The sequence below is a fragment of the Lonchura striata genome, chromosome 23 (assembly GCF_050655825.1).
Source record: "Lonchura striata isolate lonStrDom1 chromosome 23, ASM5065582v1, whole genome shotgun sequence".
Taxonomy (NCBI): Eukaryota; Metazoa; Chordata; class Aves; order Passeriformes; family Estrildidae; genus Lonchura; species Lonchura striata.
The window spans coordinates 5,766,026-5,791,595 of record NC_140725.1 but is presented as its reverse complement, the minus strand read 5'-3'; the positions used below and the strand labels follow the sequence as shown (position 1 = coordinate 5,791,595).

At 49.4% G+C, this 25,570-nt stretch overlaps 1 protein-coding gene across 5 annotated transcripts; it reads left to right on the top strand.

Annotated features, from left to right (window-relative positions):
• Positions 1-349: 349 nt before the first annotated feature.
• Positions 350-25,293, top strand: FHL3 (four and a half LIM domains 3). Of its 5 annotated transcripts, none has more exons than XM_021554844.2 (6): positions 350-435; positions 20,901-21,082; positions 21,180-21,354; positions 21,984-22,153; positions 22,315-22,501; positions 23,420-25,293. In XM_021554844.2, exons 2-6 carry the CDS (start codon positions 20,927-20,929, stop codon positions 23,569-23,571), a joined length of 840 nt encoding a protein of 279 aa, XP_021410519.1. In that variant the 5' UTR covers positions 350-435; positions 20,901-20,926; the 3' UTR covers positions 23,572-25,293. The 5 variants fall into 5 exon arrangements, with proteins under 5 accessions (XP_021410519.1, XP_021410518.1, XP_085415957.1 ...); XM_021554843.2 differs by having other exon boundaries at positions 20,898-21,082; XM_085559831.1 differs by lacking the exon at positions 350-435 and adding an exon at positions 10,927-11,043 and having other exon boundaries at positions 20,898-21,082.
• The last annotated feature ends 277 nt before the right edge of the window (positions 25,294-25,570 follow it).

The window sequence follows — 25,570 nt, the reverse complement described above, 5'->3', positions numbered from 1 at the left end:
ACGGGCGGGGCCCGGCCCCGGCGGGCCGCGCGCGCCCCCGCCTGGCGGCGCCGTGCCCGCGGCGGCGGCGGGGACGCGCGCGCGGCGCCGGGCGCGGCCCCGCCCGACCCCGCGGGGACCCCCGGGCGTGAGCGGGCGCGGCCGCCGGGACAGCCCCACGGGGCGAGCGCTGCCGGCCCCTCCGCCGCCGCGCGGAGCCCTCCCGGCGAGCTGCCGCTCCCGCCCGCGGGAGGCGAAGCGCCGCAGCCGCCGCGCGGGGACGGGGCTCACCCCGCGGGCGGAGCGGCGCCCGGGGCTGGGCGGGCCCGGCCCCGCGCCGCCCCCGGCCCCGCCCCGGGCCGGGCTCCGCGCTCGCGGCTGAGGAGCGGGGCGAGCGGAGCCGGCTGTGCCCAGCGCCGGCACCGAGAGCGGCAGCGCGGCCCGGGACGGCACCAGGTGGGTCGGGCCGGGGCGGGGAGCGCTGCCCGTGCGGCCCCGCAGCCCCGGGGGTGCCCTGGGGGGCTGGAGGGAACGCACCGCGTCCCCGGTGCCGCCTGGGCTCGGGGCATCCCCCGGGATGCCCGGTCACGGCGGCGGTTCGGGCACGTCGCTTGCCGGAGAGCTCCGCTCCGGCAGCGCGATGCACGCCGCTCTCCAAAAGGAGAGAACCACAGGGCCGTGCCCCTTTGCCAGGCGGCCAAGTTGAGAGCTTGAGCAGGGTTTTGTGAAGAGTACTCAGGGCTCTTCACAAGTACCGAGACTTTACTCGATGGACAGACTCGCGAGTAAACTGTAACCAAAGGCTCGAGTGTAGCGCAAGAAAATTTTCAGCACATCTGGAGTGATTGCTGTTTTTCCAGAGAATCCCAGGGTAGCTATGGGAGAAGACTCTCAGCCTTGCTTTTGTGTGTGTGTGCTAGACAAAGACTCGGAAGTCACAGTTTGGCTCTCACATTATAGCTCAGGATCTTTGCAATTTTCTTTTTCCTCAACACAGTTATGTTTCAGATTTTGTTCTCTTACAGGTAACTTTTTATTCTTTTCTTTATCCGTTTCCAGTTCTGTACTTGTGGTTACCTTAACCACTGACACTTTCATGAGAATTCATGGGAACGTTGGATAAACTTTTCCAGTTAGCCTGGGTGAAGCATGGTGGGAGGAATTTCTCTCCACAGACTTGCAGCACAAACGGATGGCATGTGCCAGGGTTACGTATCTTCATGGGGCAGGATTTGATACTGAGGTCTCTTGACTTAGATCCAAACTTGCTATGTTCAATGTTTCCCAGTTTTGAAGACAATAAAGGAATCCTTCCAAAGTAGAAAATCTATTCCTAGGAGCAGAGGAAAGGGCAAAGCTCTGGTGGATGCAGCATCCTGGTGGCAGCACAGGCTTCTAGGGAAGGATATAGGGACATTCCTTTTACTTTTCTGACTCTTCTACCAAGCATCAGAAATCTGTGGCTCTCCTAGCTGCCCAGGTGTTAAAGCTGCCTTATTTCCCTGATTTGCTTTGTCAGTATGTGGTTTAACTTCATGATAGGCAAAGGGGAAAGAGGAAGTCTGACATTTCTCCTATCTTAGTTTTGCGCCATCCTCTTTCCTTTTTCCTAACATGGAGACTGTGTTGCTCCCTTGCTTTTCTTGCTGACCACTTCCTTTGAGGCATAGAATTGTCAGCAGTAGTTTTATTCTTACCCAGCTCAGCCTGTAATTTTGCACACTTTTTAAAATGGTGGTATAGCACAGGAGACAAAAATATTGGTGATATGGTTAGTTGTGGGTACTAATTATGGCAGATGCTCTACAGCAAAAGGTATGTTTTGGAATAAGAACCCCATAAACCTGTGCATAGGGAGTGGTGGGGCACACTGAAGGCAGGGCAGTGTTTGGAAACAGCCAGAATTCCCTAGCAGGGAGGCCCTGTGAACTGTTCCATGACCTCAGTTTCTGGAGCATCCCTCTGTCTCTCTGTCTTGGATTTTTTCAGATGCCTCTTAGGGTAAAATCTGTGCTTTTGCCCTGCCTGCAGAACGACATCTGAAGAGCTGAGTGGTGAGGAGGGTGCTGAGGGTCACTGTGGTTCCCAGTCTTTGGGAGGACAGGAGGTGGCTGCTGCTCCTGCAGCACATCTACCCTCAGCTCAGCTCCTGGTTTGCACTGTTGTTTCTTCTAGAGAAGGTGCTGGAACAGCCCTGCTGTCCCAGAACACAGCTGGCAGTAGGATAACTCACCTTTCCCAGGTCACCCTATCCTGGGGAGGAAAGGCAGGAGTCTCTTTCCTGGCTGGTGTCATCATGGTGTCCCTGATGACACATGGGTTGTTGTCTGTAGTGTACCAATCTTGTATGACAGTAGGAAGTATTCACTGGTTGTCAGTTGATTTCTGAGGGGTATGAGTTTAGCCATGTTCTTTTCTGGCTTTGGACATAGCAGCTTCAAGACTGAAGTGAACCCTTAACTGATGGAGCCAGAAAAAACTTCCCTGCAGGCAGGTTACCAAAATTCCCAGTGCACCAACTTTGGAAGCACTGTATTCTGTTCCCAGCCAGGACTTGCTTGCTCTATTGCTTGCCTGATGAGGTAAGGTGCTTTCTGCTGTGTTCCTAATTGCAGCTGAGTTTCTGCTGTTACACAGTTGGCTGGTGTTTGAAATGCCAGCAGAAACGTGGAAAAATTTGATTATTCTCAATACCCAAAGTGTTTCCAACGCCCTCGCCCTTAAAAAGGAATTTAATGATAATTGCAGCACTGATGCACAAGGTTTCCTTGGTGGTGCACCAGGATCCTCATTTATGTCTGTAGGATTTTTGCTGCCTGTAGCTTATGTGAGGCTGTGCTTGATGAGCCACAGTTGCAGCAGCAACCTCAGGAGAGAGACAGGAGTTAAACCTTGTCGCTCTGCTTCACCTTTTGTGTGATAAAGAAGTTACCCAGAAAACTGGGGTCTGCCTGATCTGAATAAAAGCCAAACCTCTTAACAGGGCAAACAGCTCCAAAATGCCTTTTAATTGCTCAAGTAAGAAGTCATTTCTCCTCTGGTTGACATGTGCTGTTCTCCGACTGCCTGTGCCCAGGTGCTCTGGCAGGAAGGTGCTGCCATTGATGTTTACAGTTTTGCTCAGAGTGCAAATGGCTCATTCCTTAGGGAGCTTTGCTTCTGCTGAAATAGGTGCAATTTCTATGGCCAAACTGGAAGAATTCAGAGAAAACTTCATAGTGTTTTGCCTTGGTGATATCATCAAAATCAATTTACTCAGGTGGGAATTTTTTCAGAAGGAGGGGATAGCTGTAGCCCTAAATACCAGTTGTATCTAGGAAAGGGAGAAGACCAGTTGTTAGGGGGCAGATAAAATTTATCAGTAGTACTTAATCTTCAAATTACTACAGCCAGGAGCTTTAGGGCGACTTTTAACGTGAGGTTGGGGGCAGAAGGGCCAAACTGCACAGGCTGTTTTGGTTTTGTGGCTGCTCTCTGGGAAGCTGCTGCCATGGGCACTGTCCTGCAGACACCAGCGAGGAGAGGGCATTTCCCACCAAGGCTGGGGTGTGTTTACTGGACTCTGTCTGCTCTGAGGTGGGAAAAGGAAAATACTTCATTCTGTGGAGATGTAGTTGCTGAGAAAAGTCCTTGGTCTTTGTTTCTTCTCTTCCTTCCGTTTTGCTCTGGTTTTACCAGGTGTAAAATACAATTGTCAGCAGTTTACACAGAAGGGGAATGTCAGTTTTCCTGTTGAAGAAAATATCAAGGGTCTGATTGTGAAAGGAAAGGGGAAATTGAAGAATGCCACATGGCTTCCACCTTCCTGTATTTCACCCCAGCACAACTGCCTCTGCTGAGTGACCACTTTGTCTGTTGATACTTGCTAAATGGAGAAAAATTTTAACAAATTATTCTGCCCATACTGAGAGGGGCTCACCAAGAGAGTAATATTACTCTGGGAGAAAGCAGAGAGACAACTTCATTAGGGCTAAATTAATAATTAAGAATTATTTAGTAATGTCTTAACACAGCATCCAAAGAGCAATGGAACAAAAATCCTGAAATTTACATTCTTGTTCTTAGTCTAGTGTCACTTTGATTTGATTTGGCCTGTGGTCATCTGATTATTGATATGAATTAATTTATTTTTTTATTTGCCTCTGAATAGGTTACTGTAGATTGTCCCACACTTGCAAACTGCAGTGTTCTTTTATGTGAAGTATTTTGAACTTCCCAAGTTCAAAAAAAAAAAGTTACTAAATCAGCAGCATGGATAGATATTCATTCTGGACCCTTCTGTTTGGTGTCATGGCTGGAACAACAGTTTGTTGATGTTTATGGCCAATCTGCCCAGTGCCAGTTCTGCTCAGAAATATAAATTATCTTCCAGCACCAAGCTGGTGCTGATGCCAAGGACATGATCCTGACTGCTTCCTAACTTAGCTTTGAACATCTGAGCTGTGAGGAATGAGGAATGTGCTGCATCCAACCTGGAGCTGTTGGCGGCCGCCGATGTCGTGAATCCAGTGAGTGGAGAAGCCAGCGCAGGTGACTGGACAGCTGGAGCTGTTTTCTCTACACAGGAGGGGCAAAGAGAACTCTGAATAGCTCAAGGAAATGCTTGCTGGTGTTTGAACAGTCAGAGATCTGCTTCCCTAGTGCTTCCTCCAGCACATGTTACACTTGACCCTGCCAGCGCTCCAAGCCAATAGGAGTCAAGTCTTTGTCCCCAGTGGTAGATTAAACTGCTTGGCCATTGTTGTGAGTCCAAGATTTTCCTCTCTCACCCTGTTTAAATGACTGCTTGGATGTTGAGCCAAAGTAAATATGAGCTAATAAAAACTAGAGATAACACATTCAGACTAGTTGTTATGGACTAACTGTAGCACAAAGAGGCACAAGTTTTGCTGGCAGCTTTTCTGTTTAAGTTTGCTTAAGAACTCAAATACCTGAAAAAGATTTGGTATGGATCAAGTATAACTTCCTTTATATTGCAATAGGGGAACTGTATCTGTTTCATGTGTATCTTCAGAATAAGAAAGGTATCTGTTAGGCTGCTGAGGCTCTAGTGCCTGCCATGCAAAGTATAATGCACCAACCCCAGCTGAGCACTGCCTCACCTGAAAGCTGGAAGCAGCTTCAGAATACCCTTCTGTATTTCCCCACAGTCACATTCCTTGTTGGCAATAAATGCCTTTTCAGCTGACTTTTTCAGTTCCTCAGCACACAGCCTGTGGGGGCCACTGCTGTAAGGTAACACTGAGATCTGTAGTCTGCTAGGGGTTGGAAGGATAGGAGATATTTTTATGGCTCTTGGAAGTGCCCAGCTGACAGTAAAGGGAAGAGTGAAATTGGGAGAGTATCCCAGTGGAGTGGCAGGGATGGGATTGCCCCTGCATTCCTGTGATGCAGTGCTGTTGGACACCTGAGTGGTGCTGTAGTGAGGAGCTGGGAGGTCTGTAATTGTTTGGGATTAAGGCTGCTTGACGTGCCTGTATGTTACCAGCACACATACTCACTGTGTGCCTGGAGAGGGCTGATCTGCTAAAGTCATTCTACAGTGGCTTTCTTTGCTTTTCCCTTCCTGAGGCCTTTGGCTCTGGATTCAGTGTGGTCGTGCACCCTGTCCTTCAGCCCCTTCTGCAGTGGAATGGTCCGTGATGACCAAAAGTTAGAACTGAGGGCTGAGTGTGATATGGCATTAAAGGATTAATGGCTACTGAGCAGTAATTACCGTAAATTATGCTGACTAAGCCCAGATCTAGGAACAGTTTTACCTCTTTAATTCCAAGCCAGACGTGGCTCATGCTGACAGCACACCTGGAAATGAGGTAACTGAGTAATCTGCCCACATTGTTCAGATCTGCTGGGGCTTGGGAGTGTTGTACGTGCTTTCCTTGCTCCTGGGCAACCTTTGTTCTCCTGCAGCCAGGAAGTCTCCCTGATGGGATAAGACAGGGTGCTTGTGTTCTCTTCTTGAGAAGGACACTGTTAATTCACCTGTGGCGTGACTTCCCTGTGAAATTCCCTTTCCAGATGCAAAGATCTCACTCTTACTGCAGTATGAGATGGAAACACTTCAGTGCTGCCTGAACATGTTATTTAGGTCAGTTGCAAGGAAGATGGCAACGTGAATCAGAGCAGTTGGAAGAGAAAGAAAGTCATTAGTACCTTGACATCCCCTGCCAGTGCGGGGATTTTCTCTGCTGACGCAGAAGCCCAGCTGGAGCACACATTTATTGTCTTGTGCTCCTGCTGTGGTGCTGTGGCTGGGGAGCTGGACTGGCAATGAACCAGTGGGCTGCAAAGACAGACCCTACCTTTGCCACTCTGTATGAGCACCTAGATCCTGGTGGGTGCATGAACAAATCTCTGAAAGAGAGAGAACAAGGTCTGTTCCTTACTGCTCTGGAAAACGAGCTATCTCAGGATCATTGGCTGCATCCGTTTTGGGAGAATGAGCCTCCAGAAGGTGGCTTTACAGAGGCACGTTCATCATGTTGTTGTAACACTGACCAGAGCAGCTTGGGGGATTTACCATCCCCGTAGTGGCCATGTGGTGCCCAGATCACTGCAGCAGCTCCGAGGGAATTCAGCAGAGCCAAGGGCTGAGTGTGCTGGGCCAGCCTGGGGCTGGAGGGCTGGCAGTGGTGGTGGGAAACCCCTGAAAATATCCCACTGGGCAGGGCTCTGCCAGGGGCTCCGTTTCCCTTCCCAAAGGAAGCAGTCTGAATTTACCCAGTGCTCTGTAGAGACCTGTAGGCTAAAACAAATTATTTTTACACAGTAGGAAACATTGAGACCGACCTTAACTGATGAAGCAATTTGCCAGCTTTTAGCCTCAAGGTCCCTAGTCCCTCAGGGCTTTCCAGCGTAAAGACTTGGGTCGGTTTCCCAGAAAGATTCTCTTGGATATGTGCTTTTGGCTCATTACTAGCTGTTTTATTTTTCCAAGAGCCAGCTCTCGTTAGCTTCGTTCTCACAGCATTGTTTTCTTTCTAGAAGAAGCTTTTGCTGGCTCTCCTAAACTATTGCATGGGAATTGCTTACTAGCTTACATTTTTTTTTGTTTGTTTTGACCCAAAGCTGTGCTTTGCTCCCCTCTGTAACACTGCCAGCATAATTTCCAGTCTCTTTTAAGCATATGTTTTGCAATAATATCTAAAGTCTTGGCTCCAAGTAACTGCCTTACAGAGAGATTAGTATCTTCTAACGAAGGAATTGAGAAGCAAATAGTGAGAACAAAAGCAATATCTTGAGAGCCTGTAAGACTATCCTGACCTTTCCCAAAGGCCTCAGCCTGGCCCTCGGTGTTCAGCAGATGGCAGAAATCAGGGTGGACTTTGATTTGTAGAGGCCTCTGCCTCGCCGCTGTGTTTGCGGGAAATGTGCTCAGCACGTTGTGGCCATCTGGGCTTGACTGTACTATTCTGATAATCCCCAGGGAGCCTTCTCCAGCAAAGCTCATCCTTGATGGAAGTCCTCTCTGGCTGACCTTGTAGAAGGCTAGTATTAGCAGTGTGGGTTTTTGACGTTTGACAGGAGCACTCCTCATGGGAAGAAAACAGGCTTGGGAAATGCTTTGTCCTGGCCAAGAAGGAAGGTACCACTCACCAGGTATCCACATGGGCACACAGTTGGAATTACACTAGAAAGTGAGGAGGCTGGTGTTAATGTTTTCTAAACTTCAAGAGGAAGTGTTACAGGAATGCAAAGGCATCAGAAAACAACTGGAAAATTGCCTTGCTTTAAATGGGAGAACCAGATGGGGGGAATTGAACCTGGAGCTGAGAGTCTCAAAATTGCAAGGGAGCTTAGTGACTGGCCATCCACAGGGAGACAAGAGTCAGATGAGGGGGTCCTGACAGGAGCTGGAATCTTCATCTGGAGCTAAATGAAGGACTGCTTTTCAGAAGAACTGAGCTGGCTTTGCCAGAAATCAAAAGAATGATTGAGTGCTCAGCATCCCTGGAACTGAGAGGGCAAGACATAAGCTGCTAAATTCAAGAAATAAGGAAAGAACAAACCCAGACCCTCTCCCAGGCTGTGTTCAGAGGCTGTAAATGCTCTGCCTCAGATATTTTGTATTTCAGGTGGGGGGTGTATGGCAGCTTGAGTGGCCAGTCCCAAAGGCAGTGCTGTCCTCAGGGAGCAGGATGTCTGCCCTGCCCTTTGCACTGTGCATCTGGCAGTGTGTGCCTGATTTTGCTTTAAATCACACACTCTCTGCTCATGAGCCACCCACGATGGGCTGTTGGACTTGTGGCACCCATTCTGCTCCCTCCTGCCTGTCCCTGGCCATTCATAATGACAAATCTCAACCCTTTTCCTGACCTTTTGACTCTTCAGCTGGGCAGTATGTGGAGCTTGCTCCAGGCTGCTTGTGAATCAAACTCCCAGGAGAGTTTGTGAGATGGTGCCACAGAGGCTCCTCTCCACGTCTGTCCCATGGCAGTTTTGCCCTGTGTTGCCCAGGCTAAAGGGACTCTCCTGCCTCTGGCTCTGCTGGCCAGCCCTGGTCAGCCACACTCTTGAGAAATCTTAGTGGAGATGTCGACCTGGCAGATGGAGGCCATTACCTCATTCCACAAAAATGCTTTGTTATTGAGAAAATGGAAACTGTCTGAGGTTTGGGAGCTGAATAGAGTCATTGGTGTCTGTTTTAACCGCAGTTTAGTGGTGACTGCTCAAAAGTTCCCCTTTCTGAGCATTCCCTTTTCCTACACCCATAATCTTCAAGCCATTGGAGAGCTGTGATGACTTAACTCATTAGCTGAGCAAAAAATGTTGAATGCTGCTGCACGCTCTGCAGAAACTTCACTAAAACCTCAACATCTTCCAGCAAAACAAAAATGATGAGCCAAGAAATAACCCTTTGCAAGCTGTTGGCCAGATAAGTGATCCCTATGGATACTAAGCCAAATTCAACCCTTTTTACAGTTTCAGCTGTGTGTCTTGTTTACTTGACTTTGAAAAGCTCTATGGAGATTATGCAGGAACTTCTTCAAGAAAAAAGACATACTTGGGCACTTAGGTTTGTAATTCTTAAACACGGGTATCTGAACCCCAGTCCTGAAGAGAAATTTCTTTTCATCAATTTTTAAAAGCACATTTTAGCATTGTGGATTTGAGAGCATAGGGGAAAGAATAAAAATAGGGATTGAAGTGTTTGCAAGCTAGTTTTTGTATTGCTGTGAATAATGACTGGGCTTAGTCCAGAAGAGCATTAACCTAAACACAGGCCTTGTTTTACTTAACAGATATTTGTGAAACTGGCATCTGATACCTCTTTTTGAGAACCTTCCATAAGCATTAATCACCAACACCCTAAGAGAACCAAGAAAACAGCTTTTTGGAAATAAAATGAATGCTTTATTTATGTATTTTTAAACTAATTAATCTTGGCATGCCAAATTAATGTCTTCCAGCTGCTACAGATGGTTTTCACATGACTAAATATTTTGGTGTGTAGAAAAACCTAAAATAGTGGAACCACAAGATATTAAGTATTTAATTATTACCCTGGAATGTAAATATGACCTTGATATTTTAAATTTGTTTGCCCAAATTTCAAGTGTTCTCTTAGAAATCCATCAAACAATGCAGTTCTGATTTGTTATCTGTGAAGCAGAGTGACTACTCAGCATCTTCTCCAAATTTATTTAAATATCAGAGTGGGTTTTAGAAGCAGGAATTTACTTAACTGGAAAAATAATCCCAGCTGCTTGAGGCAGAACCCAGGCTCAAAGTTTGAAATGTAGTGGACTAGTTCTGTCCTAGATCCCTGCTTTCAGGTTTAACCATAAAAATCCTTTCTAGGCTCAGCTCTGCCTCTTAAGGTCTTGAGGAGGTTTTTTAATATAAAATACAAATTGTAAAAACAATTAGCAGTTGATTTTTTGGCCTGTATCTTACCGATTTAGAACACATTCTGGCCATGTGTTGTTCCTGTATCTGTAAAGCAGCCTTATTTCTTGAATGATCCAAGCACACAAGATTTCCTCCATGTGAGTGTATCACAGGTAATTTCTGTCATGGTTCAGGACTGTGTGGTTGCAGATCACACACAACCTGCATGTACACTCAGGCTTCTTGTGAAAAATGTCTTTTTGTAGTTCTTCTAATGAAACAAAATAAAGGGAATAATATAAAATATGTATCTGAAAGGCCTAACCTTCAGCACAGTTGAAGACAAAAATTCCTCTCTGAGGCCCACACCTGATGGCACTGTTCCTGGATATTGCTCAGGATGGGAAGACAACAAAAAATCAATGGGTCCTAAGCTGCCCCTGAGTGCAAGGACTGCATTTGTCACCATCATGAGCCCCAGTACCAGCCTAAACTCCTGATTTCTGCCAGGCTTTTGACCTCACCTTGGAATTCCAGCACCCTCATTTAAGGAAAACTGGCTTTTTCCTTTCTTAAAAACGAACCCATTTGGAACTGGTGCATAACTTCCTGCTGCTGCCCTATCCCAGTTCTGCCTGCCAGCTCAGCTGCTCCCTGCTGAACCCCAAGTTTGAATAGCAAGGGCAGCTAGCAGAGGCATGGTGTTGGTTGGGAGATCTGGACTCTGGAACAGCACAGCACTGTGTCTGTCTGCTACAGGGTTGGAAGGCACCTTAAAGACCACGTCCCTCTCTTCCTTCTCCTCCTCCCTTTTCTCTTGCTTCTCCCAGGGTCAGGGTTGTGCAATCTGTAGATGCAGGTCTGTACCCCACGTTGGTGGGTGTCACAGTTTCCACTGACAGGGATATGTGCTGCATCTCAGGAGGAGAAGAAAGATGGGACTTGGGTCTTGGTTCCATTTTTAGTTCTACAGGCCATGCCTAGTGCCAGAACTCTCTGAGGTGCAAATCCCAGGAGGGAGATAGCATTACTCCCTGACCTGTGGGTAATACAAGGGTAAATAATGTTTTTGCTGCTGACAGCTGTTAGGGAATTGAGGAAGCCACAATCCAGTGAGAGGTGTGGGGTGTCAGCTCTGGAAACTGAGGACTTTTTTGCATTAATGATCTTGCACTGGATCATCACATTTGTGTTACTGGCAGTAGAGAATCGGGGAGCTAAACTGCTTCACAGGTTTGTTTCCTTAAATTTGGATTATTTATGCTCATCTGCCTCTTGGCACATGGACATTTTCAAAAAGAAAGGGCATCATCTAAATCTAAAGGCATTTCAGTGGCTCCCTTTAACTCAGTGAACAGCTGACATTAAGAAAACTGCTGAGTGCCTAACTCAGAACATTCTGGAATACATAGACTGGTAGTGGTACTCACCAAGAGTCATTAAAAGCAAAAAGTGCACAGCGTGTTTTGCATCTATCTCAGCCAAGAAAAGTTTTATTTCTGCTATTTCTCAACCCTAAGCAAACACCATATAACTCACAGAAAGATTAAATCTGGCCCAGTGTGCATGTGTAGAAGTGTTGGATGTGTTGCTTTTGGAGAGCCCAGAGCTGAGTGTGGGAAATCATAACTGCACGTCAGGTTGGTGAAGGTGCACGGACTATGTTGTGCTTCCTGCTGTGTGAAACAGTAATAACTACAGCATGATTAAATAATGCTTTCAGGTCCTTGATAGCTTTGAGTTTTAATTTTGGAATATGTAGAGCAGAACTTTGAATAAGAATGGAAGAGGGCAATGTAGAAACCTTGAATAATTATTAGATCAGGCTGTGTGAGCCACACTGACCCTTTCAAGTGACAATCCAGGTTCTGCTGCTCTCTGCTGCTCACCTTGTTAGCACCTGACTTGGTAAGTCAGGCTGATAATGATGATGAGTTTTTCACTTTATGTTAGGAGTTTTGCTTCTTCTCTTCTCTTCTCTTCTCTTCTCTTCTCTTCTCTTCTCTTCTCTTCTCTTCTCTTTTGTTTTTGTTTTTGTTTTTCCTGTCATCATGATGTTCAGCAATATAAAGGCATTAGAAGTAAAATATGTCTACACAAAACTGGAATCACGTCTCTTGTGAAAATTTAGAGTAACTTTTAATGCAAGTGTCCAATTTCTAGTCACAAGTAATGACATTTAAACCCCTGTAGGAAACACAATCCCTGTGCTGATGTCACCCTTGGTTTATGATGTGAGTGCTTTTGTTGCTGGACAAGCAGTTGAGTGTTTGCTGGTGAAGTGATGATTTACTGGTGAGAGTGTCTGGCTGGTGGCACCTGCTGTAGCTGACTGAGGTGAGGGGCTGGAGGAGCACCTTGGCACAGCTGGGTCCCTGCTGCTCCACTGCTTCCAGCAATGCAAGGTAAGCGAATTGGGCTGAGCTTTTATTTCCAGGGTTTGCCAGTTTGGGACAAATGGCTTGTAAATGGAGCACTCTTGTTCTGATCAGCTCCAGAACAGAGGGAAGGGTTGTTGGCATTGCAGTGAAGCCCTTGATCCTTGGGTTGCTTGGGCATGTGAACAGCTTTGGGAACTTTTTCCCAATAGTCAGAGTGCACGTTGCTTCTGCTTCCATCATCATCAGTGAGTGTGGAGCACCTTCCCTGCAGCAAAGAAACAGGCATTGCTTCACATCTGCTGCTTCTAGGGCTGAGACAGCAGCTCTTCTTGCTCTTCAGCTGAAAGTTGCCAAGAGAGGAGCCTGTTAGTGAAAATTCTGTTCTTTCTGATCCTTTTTAACTTCTGAGAGACGTGCTTCATGTAGGTGCCCTTGTAAATCTCAGATGGGAATCAAAGAATGATGTTCTGTAAAGGAGCCACGGACCTGGATCAAGGACTCTTGATATTGTTACTTCTTATCTGTTCATGTTGGATTTTTTTTCTGTAAATAAACAGCTTTTCCTCTCTTTCTGAGATTTTAGGCAGTCCACATTTTTACTGAGCTGTGTGCCAGCAGCAGCTCCAATTCTGAGATTGACATGTCCAGTGGACTGGGGAGATGGGGTTGGAAACACCATGTGTAGCTGCATGATATAAAGGCATTCATACACTTTGTGGGCACTTGTGTCCCTTACAATACCTGTTTCCATATAATCTTTTGGACGTGGCACAGTTTTCCCTTTTATGGGTGCCACCAAAGATTACCTCTGCACAGCAGAAACAGGAGCGCATGTTGTATCTTGCAAATTTCCTTTTAGTGCTTGCAAGGAGTTATTTTGTAGAGACGTTATGCAAAATATGTAACAATTGCAACCGATGGCTTCTATTATTTAAATTTTGCAGTACTGAAGAATAATTTTAAAGGTGTCAGTGAGAATGGTTTGAAGAGAACCGGCTCGTGAAAGTAAATGACACGTTCTGGCCAGATTACCTGGCAGAGAAGCCTTCAGTCACAGAAGGGAGCTGAAGGAGCTAAAACTGGTTAGGCCTTACTGAACTGGCCCATGTTATATTCATTTCACTTCTACACTGCCTAGGAGGTGTTCTCTTCCCCTCTCAGCCATCCCATGTGTCCCCTTTGCTCGGCTGTGCTGCCCTTGAGAGCGCTGCCCTGTTTGGGGAGGGCTGCAGCTGGCACACACAGCATCTCCCGGGCAACAAATGATCCCAGTTTTTGTTTGGGAGAACCATCAAGCTGTTCCCAGGGTGGTAACATGAGACAATTTGTCTTTTGCCAGGACTCAGTCCTCCCCCAGATTTAGAAGCTGCTCGCATGCTTCGTGCTGCAGGCCTGGCATTGCCTTTGCTTGCAAGGAACACCAGCAGCTGTAAAAAGCACTTTACAGGGAGTCTGTCCGTGTTCTTGGGCTAAGAGCCAGCACAGGTGGGGAGGCCTCGGGGATCTGTGGCAGAGAGGGAGTGCAAAAGTGTCTCCTGTCACCTTCCTGGCTTTCTCTTCCCTCTGCGGATTTTGGAGAGCCCCAAAAGGCACAAAACTCAGATGCACGTTACCTCTCTCCATCAATAGATCTGTTTATATGCAAGAAACCAACTGCAAATACTTGTGTTTGAGAGGCAAAGAATCAAATCGGAAGAGGGAGTATTTTGACCAAATTTGGTGAAAAAATTCACTTTGCCCTTTAAGTAATAGGCGTGCATTAAATAAAACATGTCTGGGATATGTGCCTTTTTCTGCTACTGGAAGTCAAAGTTGTTTTGTTTATTGAAAAGAAACATGAAGCTGAGCAGAGCCTTAATCAGCAAAAGAGCTTTCAGGCTTGTTGGGGAAACAGAGAATAGGGGACTGGGCTCAAATTGTACAGGTTGGTTTTCAGCACGTGAGCAAAACACACAATCACTAGGGCTGTGTCCAGTGCTTGAGGCAGTCCCTTGATTGCCTTTTTGGGCAAAACAGAGACATGATCTCGTAAGGATCTTTTATTATGGACTGCAAAAAGCTTTGTAAATACTAACTTAAATTATGTATCAACTCAGAAATAATAATGGCTTCATCCTCAATTTAAAAGGAGCTGTCTCTAAGGGAATGAAAAGTGCAAACTACAGTGTAAGGATTCAGTTGTGAGAGAACTTCAGGGAAATAGAGCGGAATTACATTATATACATGTAATATCTACATTGAGATGCACAGGCCCCAAGAAGTAGCAACTAGAGCAGTCAGATTATTTTTTCTGCATATAGGCTGTGATGTCTGTTTGAGTTGCAAGATTCTTGTGTGCTGAGCTGATCCAAGATGAAGGTACATTGGCCTCAGTGTGCAGTTAGTCATTTCCTGTCACGCTTTCACGTTTGAATTCTGTTGTACTGCATATGACCTTTATTATGTGGGGCAAAGAGATCTTGAAAGCACGATTGCCAGGAATCCTTGGATTGTTAAGTTGGATAAGCAGTGAGGCATTGATATGGCTGTGGGTTACACGGGCATAAACCAATTCAGTCCAAAATTAAACTTTCAATGCTAGATTGAATGCTCACAACATGCTTATTGAGAGTAATTGCACACCTGTCCCTTGTTCCTTTTTAAGAGCTGACAGGAGCAGCCCTTTCCCTGGGCTCCTCCGATCACACCAAAGCTCCTGTGATCAGTCACATTCCCTGAAACTTGGCTTCAGCATCTTTCTTCCTCTTATGGCCACCGTGACCATGTGTGCAGCTGCTGCCCTCAGCCAACCCCTGCCCAGTGGCAGCTGTGCCCGGCTGCAGTGTCCCCTGCTTGTCACTGCACGTGGCAGGAAAGGTACCTGTCACGAGGAGCCTCTCTTTTCTCTGCAGCCTCCTCAGAGACAAGCCACAATCTCTCCTGGCATGGTTTTAAGCCACGGGTTTCTTAACTGCCTGACAGAATGGTCTGTGTTGAGCTAGCCAGAAGTTTCTGGTGTGTTCCTATCTTGCTCCTCTGCTCTCAAGACTTCTTCCATCTGTTGGTCTGTTTGAATGTGATGGGTTCTCCAAAGAGCCCAAATGACTTCAATTCCTGACTTCCTGTTGAGTGCACAGAATTTGCTTGCTTTTTGCTCATTCTGAATAAGATTAACAGTTGATCTCTTGAGCAAACATTCCAATTTAATGTCAGCAGAATGACATAGACTGCCTGCTCTGAGTGTTCCCAAATAGTTTTACTGCTGTTAGCTACACCTCCAAAAGACCAAGATTTTGTTCAGAACCTAAAATAGTTAGTTAACCCCTACAGATGTTTAGTAATAAATATTTAACTCTGAAATCTTGCCCTCTTTTTTTTCCTTGGCAGAGTTCTTATTTTTATGGTTCCATAGTAGGGACTCTTCAGCTCCTTTCTCAGACCCTGGCAGAATTAGCTTTCCTTAAAGAAAATCAGTCCAGAGCAAGGACTGAATTGTCTCTTGTGCCTGTGCTGCTGGTACCTCACAAGCCCAGCACAGCAGTGGTGGCAGCTTGCCCTTGCTCACCTTGGACCAGGTGTGATGTCTCTGTCACAGTTTCCTTCAGGCACCTCTGGGCAGGCTGGGGACTGGAGGCAGGTGTGATTTTCTTACTGATTGTATTCTGTTTAAGAGTACAATCAGACATTTATAGGATAGGTGTGGTTTTGGCACTGTCCTTTATCTATATGCAGAGCTGCCAGGAGGAGTCTGTGATATGGCTTTGTTCTTTGGATGGGGCAACTTAAAGATCCCTTCTGAACAATGGGAAACCCTTATTTTGTCATTCTAAGACTGTATTAAAGTCATGCAACAGTTTAGGTCTTGTGCTTGTCAGATTCTGCTGCTTCAGTTTAACGGATTCTGCTGCTTCTTCCTCACAAAGCATTTGCAGGAAGCTGCTTACCTTGCTGACAGCAAGTTGTTTTATCTGAAATGCAAGATGTTTCTTTACAGTGCTGCCAGCCGTTTTACTCAATCTGTTGCACAGCCTGGAGCAACCCGGGACAGCTCTGGGCAGGAGGGCGTCCTGCCCGTGCTGGGGGGAAAGGCTGAGGTGCAGCTTGCTCAGCAGAGCTCAGCGTATGCACATGTGTGAGCACAACACCCCAGTGGTGCAGGGAGGCTGTGGCCATACACCCAGCTGATCTGCTTATCTCCTGCCTCTGAGGCTGGCTGTAAGAACCGAACTTTCCCTGTGTGTTGGAGAAATGACCTGCAGCATCCTCTGGTTCTGCTGGTGATGGGGAAGCTGCCGTGTGAGGCCTGTGCCTGTCCTGATGGTCTCTGCAAAGAATCTACTCCTTGCCATGCTGGAGCCCTCCTTCCTACTTAAGATTTCAGAGCTGTCCCAGGGAAGGATGAGGCTGGAGAGCAGCTTGGAGGAGAGCTGAGGGCAGGAAGTGACTCACTGGAGCTTCGAGCAGGCCAGTGAAGGTCTGATGCAACTCTGCTCCCAAGGGAGCCCTGGGACCTCTCCCCAGCTGCCTCAAGCTCTCCTCTGACAGCCCCAGGGATGCACCAGGGTGCATCTGCTCCCAAGGGTGCCCCATGCAGGCTGGGTCACCCTGAGGGAGCGCTGGGACCTCTCCCCAGCTGCCTCAAGCTCTCCTCTGACAGCCCCGGGGATGCAGCAGCTCTGCAGCAGCGCTGGTGGGTTTGGGAGCAGAGAGACAGGGCACAGGGAGGCAGCAGCATGAGTAAGTGTGGAGAAACCCCCACAGCACCCCAGGGAGCTGGCCCCTACCCCCAGGAACCTGTGCCAGCCTGGGGCCAGGGTGCTCAGTGACCCTGTGCAGATCCCCAGAAGCCGTGTCAGGAATGAAAGCACTCCCAGCATAACGGAGGGGCTGGAGCTGCTCCTCAGAGCAAGCAGCTGGTTTGCCTTTTAGGGTCGGCAGCAGGCAGAAACAATTTCATGCAGATTCCAGGACCCATAATGGTTCTGGAAAGCTAGCAGGAACAAAAAGTGTTCTTCTCCTCTGCTGACCTTGGAGTGCTTTGGGGACTGTCTTTCAAAGCCATGTCCCTGGACGGTTTCATCCTTACATGGGGAATACTTGCCTGCCCCAGTGAGGTGGTGCTTGCTCTTCTGTGTGTCTGTTTAGGTGTGAACTGCAATTGCTTATATTTGTGCTCAAACAGCAGTGGGGAGGTGAGAATAGGCAGGGACCTGACAGACAGTCAAGAGCAGGTCTTTTCCTATGTCCTGGAAAGATGAAGTGTTTCCCTAGGAATAGCCCCATGGATTACTCTAGGGTGACTCTGTGGAGCAGCTGGTTGTGAGCTGACAACAAACAAACTGGTGTGAAGTTACATAGGGTTACAGGTTCACCACCCACACAAGACTCCACACCTAAGGAGTTCTCTTCAGTGATTGTGTGGATCAGGCTGTACTCAGTCTGTATTGCCTCCTTTGCATAACAAATCCCTGTTTTATTTGTGCTAAAATTATTGCACTGATCTCCTGGGGCTGTTTCTAAGCCATGGCCTCGGACAATGACACCAGGGTGGTGTTGGGTGCATGTTACTCTCTAATTAGAAAGTGGACTTTGCTGTGCTTCCTTGACAAATTGCTGACCTTTTCCATCCATGAGGCTATTCTGAGCTCTGCTCCTGACTGATCAGATTTGCATCGAGGAGCACTTTGAATGTTGTTTGTGAGTGGGGCTCTTGTTCCTAAAGCTGTTTGTTCACGGGCACAGGAGAGGAACTCAACTTCCTTTGCTCCATGAGCACAACTACATCTTTCAGAGGGAAAGAGGAGGCAGCTGGCAGGCATATATCTGTGTTTATTTTTGCCCTCCAACAGCTAGTGAAACAGCTGAGCAATATCCCACATCCAGCTCCACTATCACCCTGTACAAGGGACCTGCTTCAGCAAGCCTTGTGCCCCCAGACAGGAGCCATCTGGCAATGCACAAACACTGTATTTGCAACTGCAACCCCATCATTATAGGGCAACACCTTGGTTAGCATTTGAAGGCGTTCCTGACATCAGCCCAGCACACAGCTGATGTTTACAGGGTGGTGCAAAGGATGAGCACATGCTCACTGGCACAAGATTGCCTATATTGTGCCTTCTATGTCTGACCCTCAATTAAAGGGGTTTTTAATGCATTTTAAAACTCTAACTATGTGCTTCACAAGGAAGGTAATTCCCAGGTTCATAATTACAATCACAGTAAGAATTATGGTCTTTTCTACTATTTCTTTTACTCCATTTCTTTTGTCCCACTTTCCTCTTCCCGGAGTGTTCAGTCTCACAGCACTACGTCTCAGGGACGGAGATGCTGCATTTGCTTTGGTGCTGCCTGGGCTTCGACGCCCCTGCCCAGCTCTGAGAGCAGAACAAAGGGAGCAAACAGCTTATCTAACACAAATAACCCTGAGCAAACTTCCTGGGCCTGTTCTTGTTCTGTTGAAAAGGCAGCACAAAGTCTGTTCCTGTGTGCAGCCTTGGCCACGTGAGGCTCCCGGGCCTGGCTCTGCTGCACCCCCAGCCTGGGGAGCAGCACTCAGCTTGAAAAGTTTTTCACTTGGGGAAAAACTGCTCGAAGCAGAGGCAAGCCTGGCCCACTGCTTTAGGGTCCTCCTTGGTATATCGTTCCTGGAGGGATTTGTTTTTCACTTCCTCTTCTGACAATATCAGGGAAGTGGTGCTCAGGAGGTTATTCCTCATCGCTGGTAAAATCCCAGCCTTCTTCATTCAGGTTGTTTTTTTCTTCCTTTGTGTTTTCTGATGCCCTCTGAGCCTGTATTACTGGACCACAGAGCTAAAGTGCAGCCCATTGAGAAACATGGAAGTTCCCTGCTCTGGCGGTGGCTTAGCCTCTCATGAGCAGGAGTGCTCATTACAGGTCTCTCAGTACAGACACACCTTGGAAAGTTCCCTTCACCAGGGCTGGGAGGCGGGGAGGAGAGTTGGAAATTTCTTTTAATTGCCAGAGAGAAAGGTCCCAGGTATCTTCAGGGAGCAAAGGCAAGTGGGGTGGCAGAGAAGGCAGCAGTGGGTGAGAAGCAGCCAGGAGCTGTGTGGGAGCTGCTGCCCAGTCACGGGAGCACCTTGGGGGTGCCCCAGAGAGAAGGGACACTGTGGGGGCCAGCACAGGCTGGAGAAGCAGGTGCAGCTCAGCAGCTTGCAGCAAGCCACCATGTGCCTGCCTTGTGTCCAGTAACAGACTGGGCATTGCCTTGTTCTGCAGGCAGCACTCAGGGCTGCTGGCTGGAGCTTTGGGAGAGGCTTGGTGGAGCGCTGGCCCCGCGCTGCTGGCAGGGACAGGCCATGGAGCTGCTCCCACAGCCACACACGCTGGCCTGCCACGCTGGAGGGCACGGAGTGGGCAGTGGCCTGGGTGGCAGCTGGTGAGGAGTGTCTGAAAAGGAACTTTGTTCCCCCTCAGTTGGTCACGTAGCCATGTGGGAGCACTGGATTTATTCTCCATCAGTCCTATCGGCACATACCGGGCTTGACAACAGCTGGGAGCTGTGTGCCTTGGCCAAGAATAGCCCTGGGGAGCTCTGGGCTGTGAGTCAGAACTGTCTGGATCAGCTCCTGCCCTGGAGGCTGCCTCCCAACCTACAGCTGGCTGTGGGGAGGGGGTGCAGGGGCTGGTAGGGAGCTCCCTGACCATTCAATGCTAACTGCAGATTGTGCTGTAATTGCTCTTTGTGAAGTGGGTGGGTTTGTGAAGAACAGAGCAGTGGAGGTGCTCTGTAGCTGACAGCACCCTTGTAACTCAGTGGGCTTGTCTACACTTGACAGCAGCCCAGGTTAAAAGAAGGGTGTGATTTTGCAAGTGGAAAACTCCATGTTTAGGAATAACCAGGCTGAACTAAACAGGAGGAAGACAGTCTTGTTCTGGGGTTAATGCTCCAAAGAAAGCAAAATTGTTCCACAAACCTGTTGTCTGTGAGGGAGATAAGCAGCAAGGAGAGATGTCAGGTCTCCTTCATATCAAGCCCCAACAGGTGCTTGTGGAACACTCATCTGCCCCTATAGCTTCTCCCTGGAGTGTTTATAGTTGGAGCAACACATGCAGAGCAGTTTGCTGGGACAAGGCTCCACAGCCAAGGCACAGAGCACAATGCCCAATTCCTGCTTCCCTATGGAGCAGCTGCTTTTAAACCTCTGGAGAAGTTCCAGGGTTTGAGCTGCTAGCAGCCCCTCAGGCAGAGCTTTCAGCCATTCTGAGGAGCCTGCTATGGACCACGGAGGGCTGAGCGCAGGTCTCTGAAGGGCAGCTGGGCACACGGATCTCCCTTAGGCTGTCTGGCTCTCAGACATCACGGTGGACACACAACCACGTGGCATGTGCAAGGTTTTGGTGACAAACGAAAATTTTTAATGCAGGAAATTTCTCCCTTTTTATTTTACACTTCACTTCCCAGGATGGTAGCAAAGAGTGAGGAGCTTAGCTGCATGCTGACACGTCCAGGTTTTCTGAGCGGTGCCAAAGTTCTCTGGCTGTGAACTGGAGTATAAGCCTGAAGGCTCTGATGACTGCAGGCTCCTAGGGCAGTGCATGCAGCCCCAGAGCAGGAGCACAGCGTGGTTCTGTCCCCTGTGCTGGCAGCAGCTGTGGGCTCAGTGCAGGGACTCTGGTCCTTGGCCCCTGGAGGTGGCAGGGTTGTGCAGGGACATCCCGGACAGCTCAGCTGATACTGACCCACACCTGCCCTGATCTCAGCAGGTGAAGGAGGGCCTCAGACCGGCACCATGACAGAGTGCTTCGACTGTGACAACTGCAAGGAGTCCCTGTACGGGCGCAAGTACATCCAGATGGACAATGGCCCCTACTGCATCCCCTGCTACGACGCGCACTTCGCCAACACCTGCGACGAGTGCAAGGAGCTGATCGGCCACGACTGCAGGGTGAGTAGAGGCCCTGCAGGGTGAGCAGAGGCCCTGCAGACAAGCAGGCCAGTTCCCAAGGCCTTTGGTCCCCTCCTCATGCTGGCTGTACTCCCAGGAGCTGTACTACGAGGACCGTCATTACCACGAGCACTGCTTCCGCTGCTTCCGCTGCGACCGCTCTCTGGCTGATGAGCCCTTCACCTGCCAGGGCAAGGAGCTGCTGTGCAACGACTGCTACTGCAGCGAGTTCTCCTCCAAATGTGTCGCCTGTGAGAAGACTGTCATGCCAGGTAGGAGCAGGCTGACTCGAGCCTTGCAGTTTGTTCCTGGTCCCTTGGTGTCAGCTGGGGCTGCAGGTCGAGCATGAGAGCAGCATGGAAGAGAGTTGGGTCTCTGTTTTCCTGCCCTCCTGTCACTGCGTGGAGAGGGCTGGGTCCTTTGCTTGTCCAGCAAGACAGCACTGCTGGTCAAGCTGTGACCACCACAGCAGACCCATCTATCTGTTCCTCTTTTAAATGGGGAAGTGAATGAGGGAGGAGATAACAAAGGGTTTCCTGGGCATTTTCTGCTGTGTGCTGACAAGAAGAGACAGAATGACTAAAGATGTGCGAGTGTCTCTGGAGAAGGCCTGAGGCAAAGGCGTGTGTGTCTTTACTTGGCTATTTTGGCACCATCTTCAGATGTAGGTTACGTCAGGCATCTCTGCCATGGGCTTTGTGCCAGTGCTGGGGACGTGTTCCTGCAGCCCTCCCCGTGTGGCTGTGCTGTGGGCCTGAAGCCCCCTCTCCAGCTCCATGGTCCTGAACTGCCATGGGGAGAGCAAGCACAGAGCCAGGTGTGCAGGACCACAGCTCATCCTGCCCAGCCCCCCATGTCCCTGTGTGCGTGTGTGCTGCTCACTGCAGGGCTCTCTTTGCAGGCTCCCGTAAGCTGGAGTACAATGGACAGACCTGGCATGAGCATTGCTTCATCTGCAGCAGCTGCCAGCAGCCCATTGGGTCACGGTCCTTCATCCCAGACAAGAAGGATTATTACTGTGTCCCCTGCTACGAGAGCAAGTTCGCTCCTCGCTGCACTCGATGCAAAAAGGTACGTGTGGTCTGACAGCCCAGAGCTCCCAGCTCTGCTGCAGGGACAGGGAGCTCTCTGCTCCTGCCTGAGCTCTATCAGAGGAAGATTCAGGTGCCATCACCCTGGCTGGGCTGTTTCCCTTTGCCTGTGTGTCACCAGCATGTGCTCTGTTCCTGCAGACTCTCACCAAGGGAGGAGTGACCTACCGGGATGAGCCGTGGCACAAGGAGTGCTTTGTCTGCACAGGCTGCAAGACCCCCTTGGCTGGGCAGCAGTTCACCTCCCAGGATGACAACCCGTACTGCATCAAGTGCTTTGGGAACCTCTATGCCAAGAAGTGCAGCGCCTGCACAAAGCCCATCACAGGTGAGCAGAGCAGCTCTCTGAGGAGCCCCGTGGTCCTGGGGCTACTTCTGTCCCTTTGTCTGCATCTCTCAAAGTGGTGAACTGTGTCCTGTGGGAGGAATTCCCTCCACCCACAGGTAAAGGCTCCAAAGTGACCCCCCCAAAGCATGAGCTCATGTGTCTAGCTTGAGTTTTTTGATACTGATTGTCATGTCCTGTGAAAAGGTTGTTCAAAGACAGGGAAAACCTACAGCAGCACCTGGTGTAGGGGGGTCTGGACCTGCTGTACCTGCCTAAGGCAAGGAAAGTAAGGGATCCTCTTCTTCAGAGCCTCCTAAGGTTCTGGCTTCCTTCCCACCCCCACAACATGACCTTCCCCCTTGCAACTCCCAGGTTCTTGCTGCTGGGAAGGCAGGAGAAGCTGTGAATCAGCCGGTGACTCAGAGGATGATTCTGGCTGCTCCCAGGCACCTACTTCCCCTCTGGTCCTTATGAATTTGTAGCAGCCCTGGGGAGAAGAGGGTCACAGCTCACCAGTCCAACAACTGCCAGCAGAGAAAGGAAGCTCCTGTGGAGCCTCTGCAGGAGCCTGGGCCTGAGCTGCTGGCTATTCCCAGGATTTGAGTAGTTCTGTCTGACTTCATCCACTGTGATGGTGCAGCTCCTGTCCAAGCTCCTCCTAGGGGAGAAAATCATGATTCTGATCCAGATATGTCAACCCTGCAAAGTCTGCTCTGAAGCAATTTTAGTGCTTTTCCCCCACCAGAGTGGAGATTCACATTTCAGATCTATTTGATCCTGGGGTGTGTTTTTGGTGCCACCACCAGTGCCATGTGTGAAGACCTGACCTGGAGATTAGCAGGCCAGTGCTCGGTCTGTCCAGGAAGCTCATCCCAGTTTCCCCAGAGACTCTGACGTTGCCCTTTGTCCCTCCCACAGGTTTCGGTGGTGGCAAATACGTCTCCTTTGAGGACCGTCACTGGCACCACAACTGCTTCAACTGTGCCCGCTGCAGCACTTCGCTGGTGGGGAAGGGTTTCATCCCCGACAACGACGAGATCCTGTGCCGCGACTGCAGCAGCGACCTATGAGCCCGAGGGCACGGCGGGGCAGGGCCTCCCTCTGTTCTCCAGGGCCTTGGTGCCAGCTTCCCCCGCAGCACTGCAGGGGCAGAGCACGAGGCACAGGAGATGGGGGCTGACCTCCTGTGCCCCCTCCCTGAAGGCTAGAGTGCGCTGTGCTGTGGCTCTGTGCAGTTAAAGCTAAATAAAGCTGAAAAAGGAGCTTCAAGACCCCCCATTATTTACTCTTTCTTTTCGCTTCCAGTCTAACCCAGCACGAGCCCAGGCCCCTAGCTGAGCAAAGGGCAGGAGTGGCTTTGGCACTGTGCTGCTGGATCTGCATGCTGGCGAGCATATATTCACCCCTTGGCACTGACTTCTGTTCTTTCTCCATGTGCTTCCCTTGCTCTAGATGACACAAGGCAGTGTCTTGGGGCCATGCAGCTTGGCCATGCTGGCCTTGGTGCAGCCAGCTTTGCGCAGCCTTCCCTTTGCTCAGCCATGAAGGGCACTGTCTTCTGTTCTAGAGGTTTGAGGACACCAGGCTGGAGTGTGCCCAGGAGAAGAGCATACATCCTGGCAGCTGGGATCCACCTCTGGAGTTCTGTAGCACCTCACTCTTTGCAGGCCACACCCTTTGCTCAGCACCTCCATGGCAGTGCTTGCTTAGCTGTGAATGAGGAGTTCAAGTCACTTGTAGGTACGGGGCATTCAGCCCACCCACACCTACCCCATTGCTGCCCACCTATGCTGTGACCTCCCGTGGCTGAGCTGGAGCTGGGAGTGCTGGCCTGCTGATGCTCAGGTGCATCTGGCTGAGCCCTGTAGAAGGGCATGCTGAAGGCTGAGAGCACTCAGGGCTTTATTCCTTCTCCATCCCTCTCATGAGGAACCATGAGACAGGCACTGCTATCAGAGCCCAGCTGCCAGCAGCACTGGGAACACCAGAGGTAATTAATTCAGGGAAGGATAATTTCCCACAGACTGTGCCTGTGATTAGTAGCTGCTGGGAGGGTCTGCAGGAGCACAGGGCTGCAGCACAGAGAGCAGCTGAGGGGGCAGCAGGATGTCCACAGCCTGCTCCTCCAGGGCTGCCTGTGTCCCCAGCAGCAGGGACACCTTCCAGCCACACTCATCCTTCCCTGGGTCCCAAACAAGAAGCAAAGCAAAGATTGCACCTGGGGGATGGGGTGGGAAGATTTTGCATAGCCCAGGTCCCAGTTGGCCCTAACTGCAAAATCGGGTGTCTGAGCCATCCCAGACTCACATGAGGCCTTGTGCAATCCTTGCCCAATGGATGAGCTGGCCCTGGGCTAAGGCCTCTCCCAGTGGGATGCCTGCCTCGTCTCTAAATCCTTCTGCTTCTGTCTCGCTGGGATACTTTTGCCAACCCTGCTTTCCTGCTTAGTCAGCCACATGCTTTACTGAAAACCTGTTCTTGTGGGGTTTTTTTCCCTTTTGTACTCATCTTTCATGAATATCCATCATTTTGTACACAACTACAGGATAAAGGGGCTAGCCCCCCACCCGGGCTTCACTTAGAAACAGAAAATGTTATGCATGTTGAAGTGTTACTACTCTGCATTCAGATCCTTCTTAAATCCTTGTTTGGAAGTTTTGATGACAGCAAATCAGAGTTTGTGTGTTTGCTATTATGAGAGGAGCTTGGAGCCATTTCCAGAAGGAATTGTCCTAAACCTCAGCGTCCTCTGTATTTCCTACAGCTTTATACAATAAACCATTTTCGTGACACTTTCTCTTCTGTGTCTCTTGAACAGCAGGCACAGGGCAGAATGCTGAGTGGGCTCAGCCTTGCCTCACCCCTGATCCCATTCTGGGGACGGGCAACCTCTGCAGTGCTTGTGCCTGCCTTCCCAAACCACAGCCCAGGACCAGCCGTGCCGGCCCTGTGATTGTGGCCACAGCGTCTCCCTCCTCCTGCTGCGTGGCTGCAGTGGGTTCCAGGGGCTGGGGGTGTCCATCTGTCTGTCCTTGCTGTCTTTGCAGGCTGGCTGTGGGACTGTTGGGA

Bases quoted from the DNA above. Each gene is read 5' to 3' on its own strand.
- FHL3 (XM_021554840.4), top strand. The intron at 21,083-21,179 runs GTGAGTAGAGGC...CTGTACTCCCAG, and splicing joins TGATCGGCCACGACTGCAGG to GAGCTGTACTACGAGGACCG. The intron at 22,502-23,419 runs GTGAGCAGAGCA...TCCCTCCCACAG, and splicing joins CTGCACAAAGCCCATCACAG to GTTTCGGTGGTGGCAAATAC.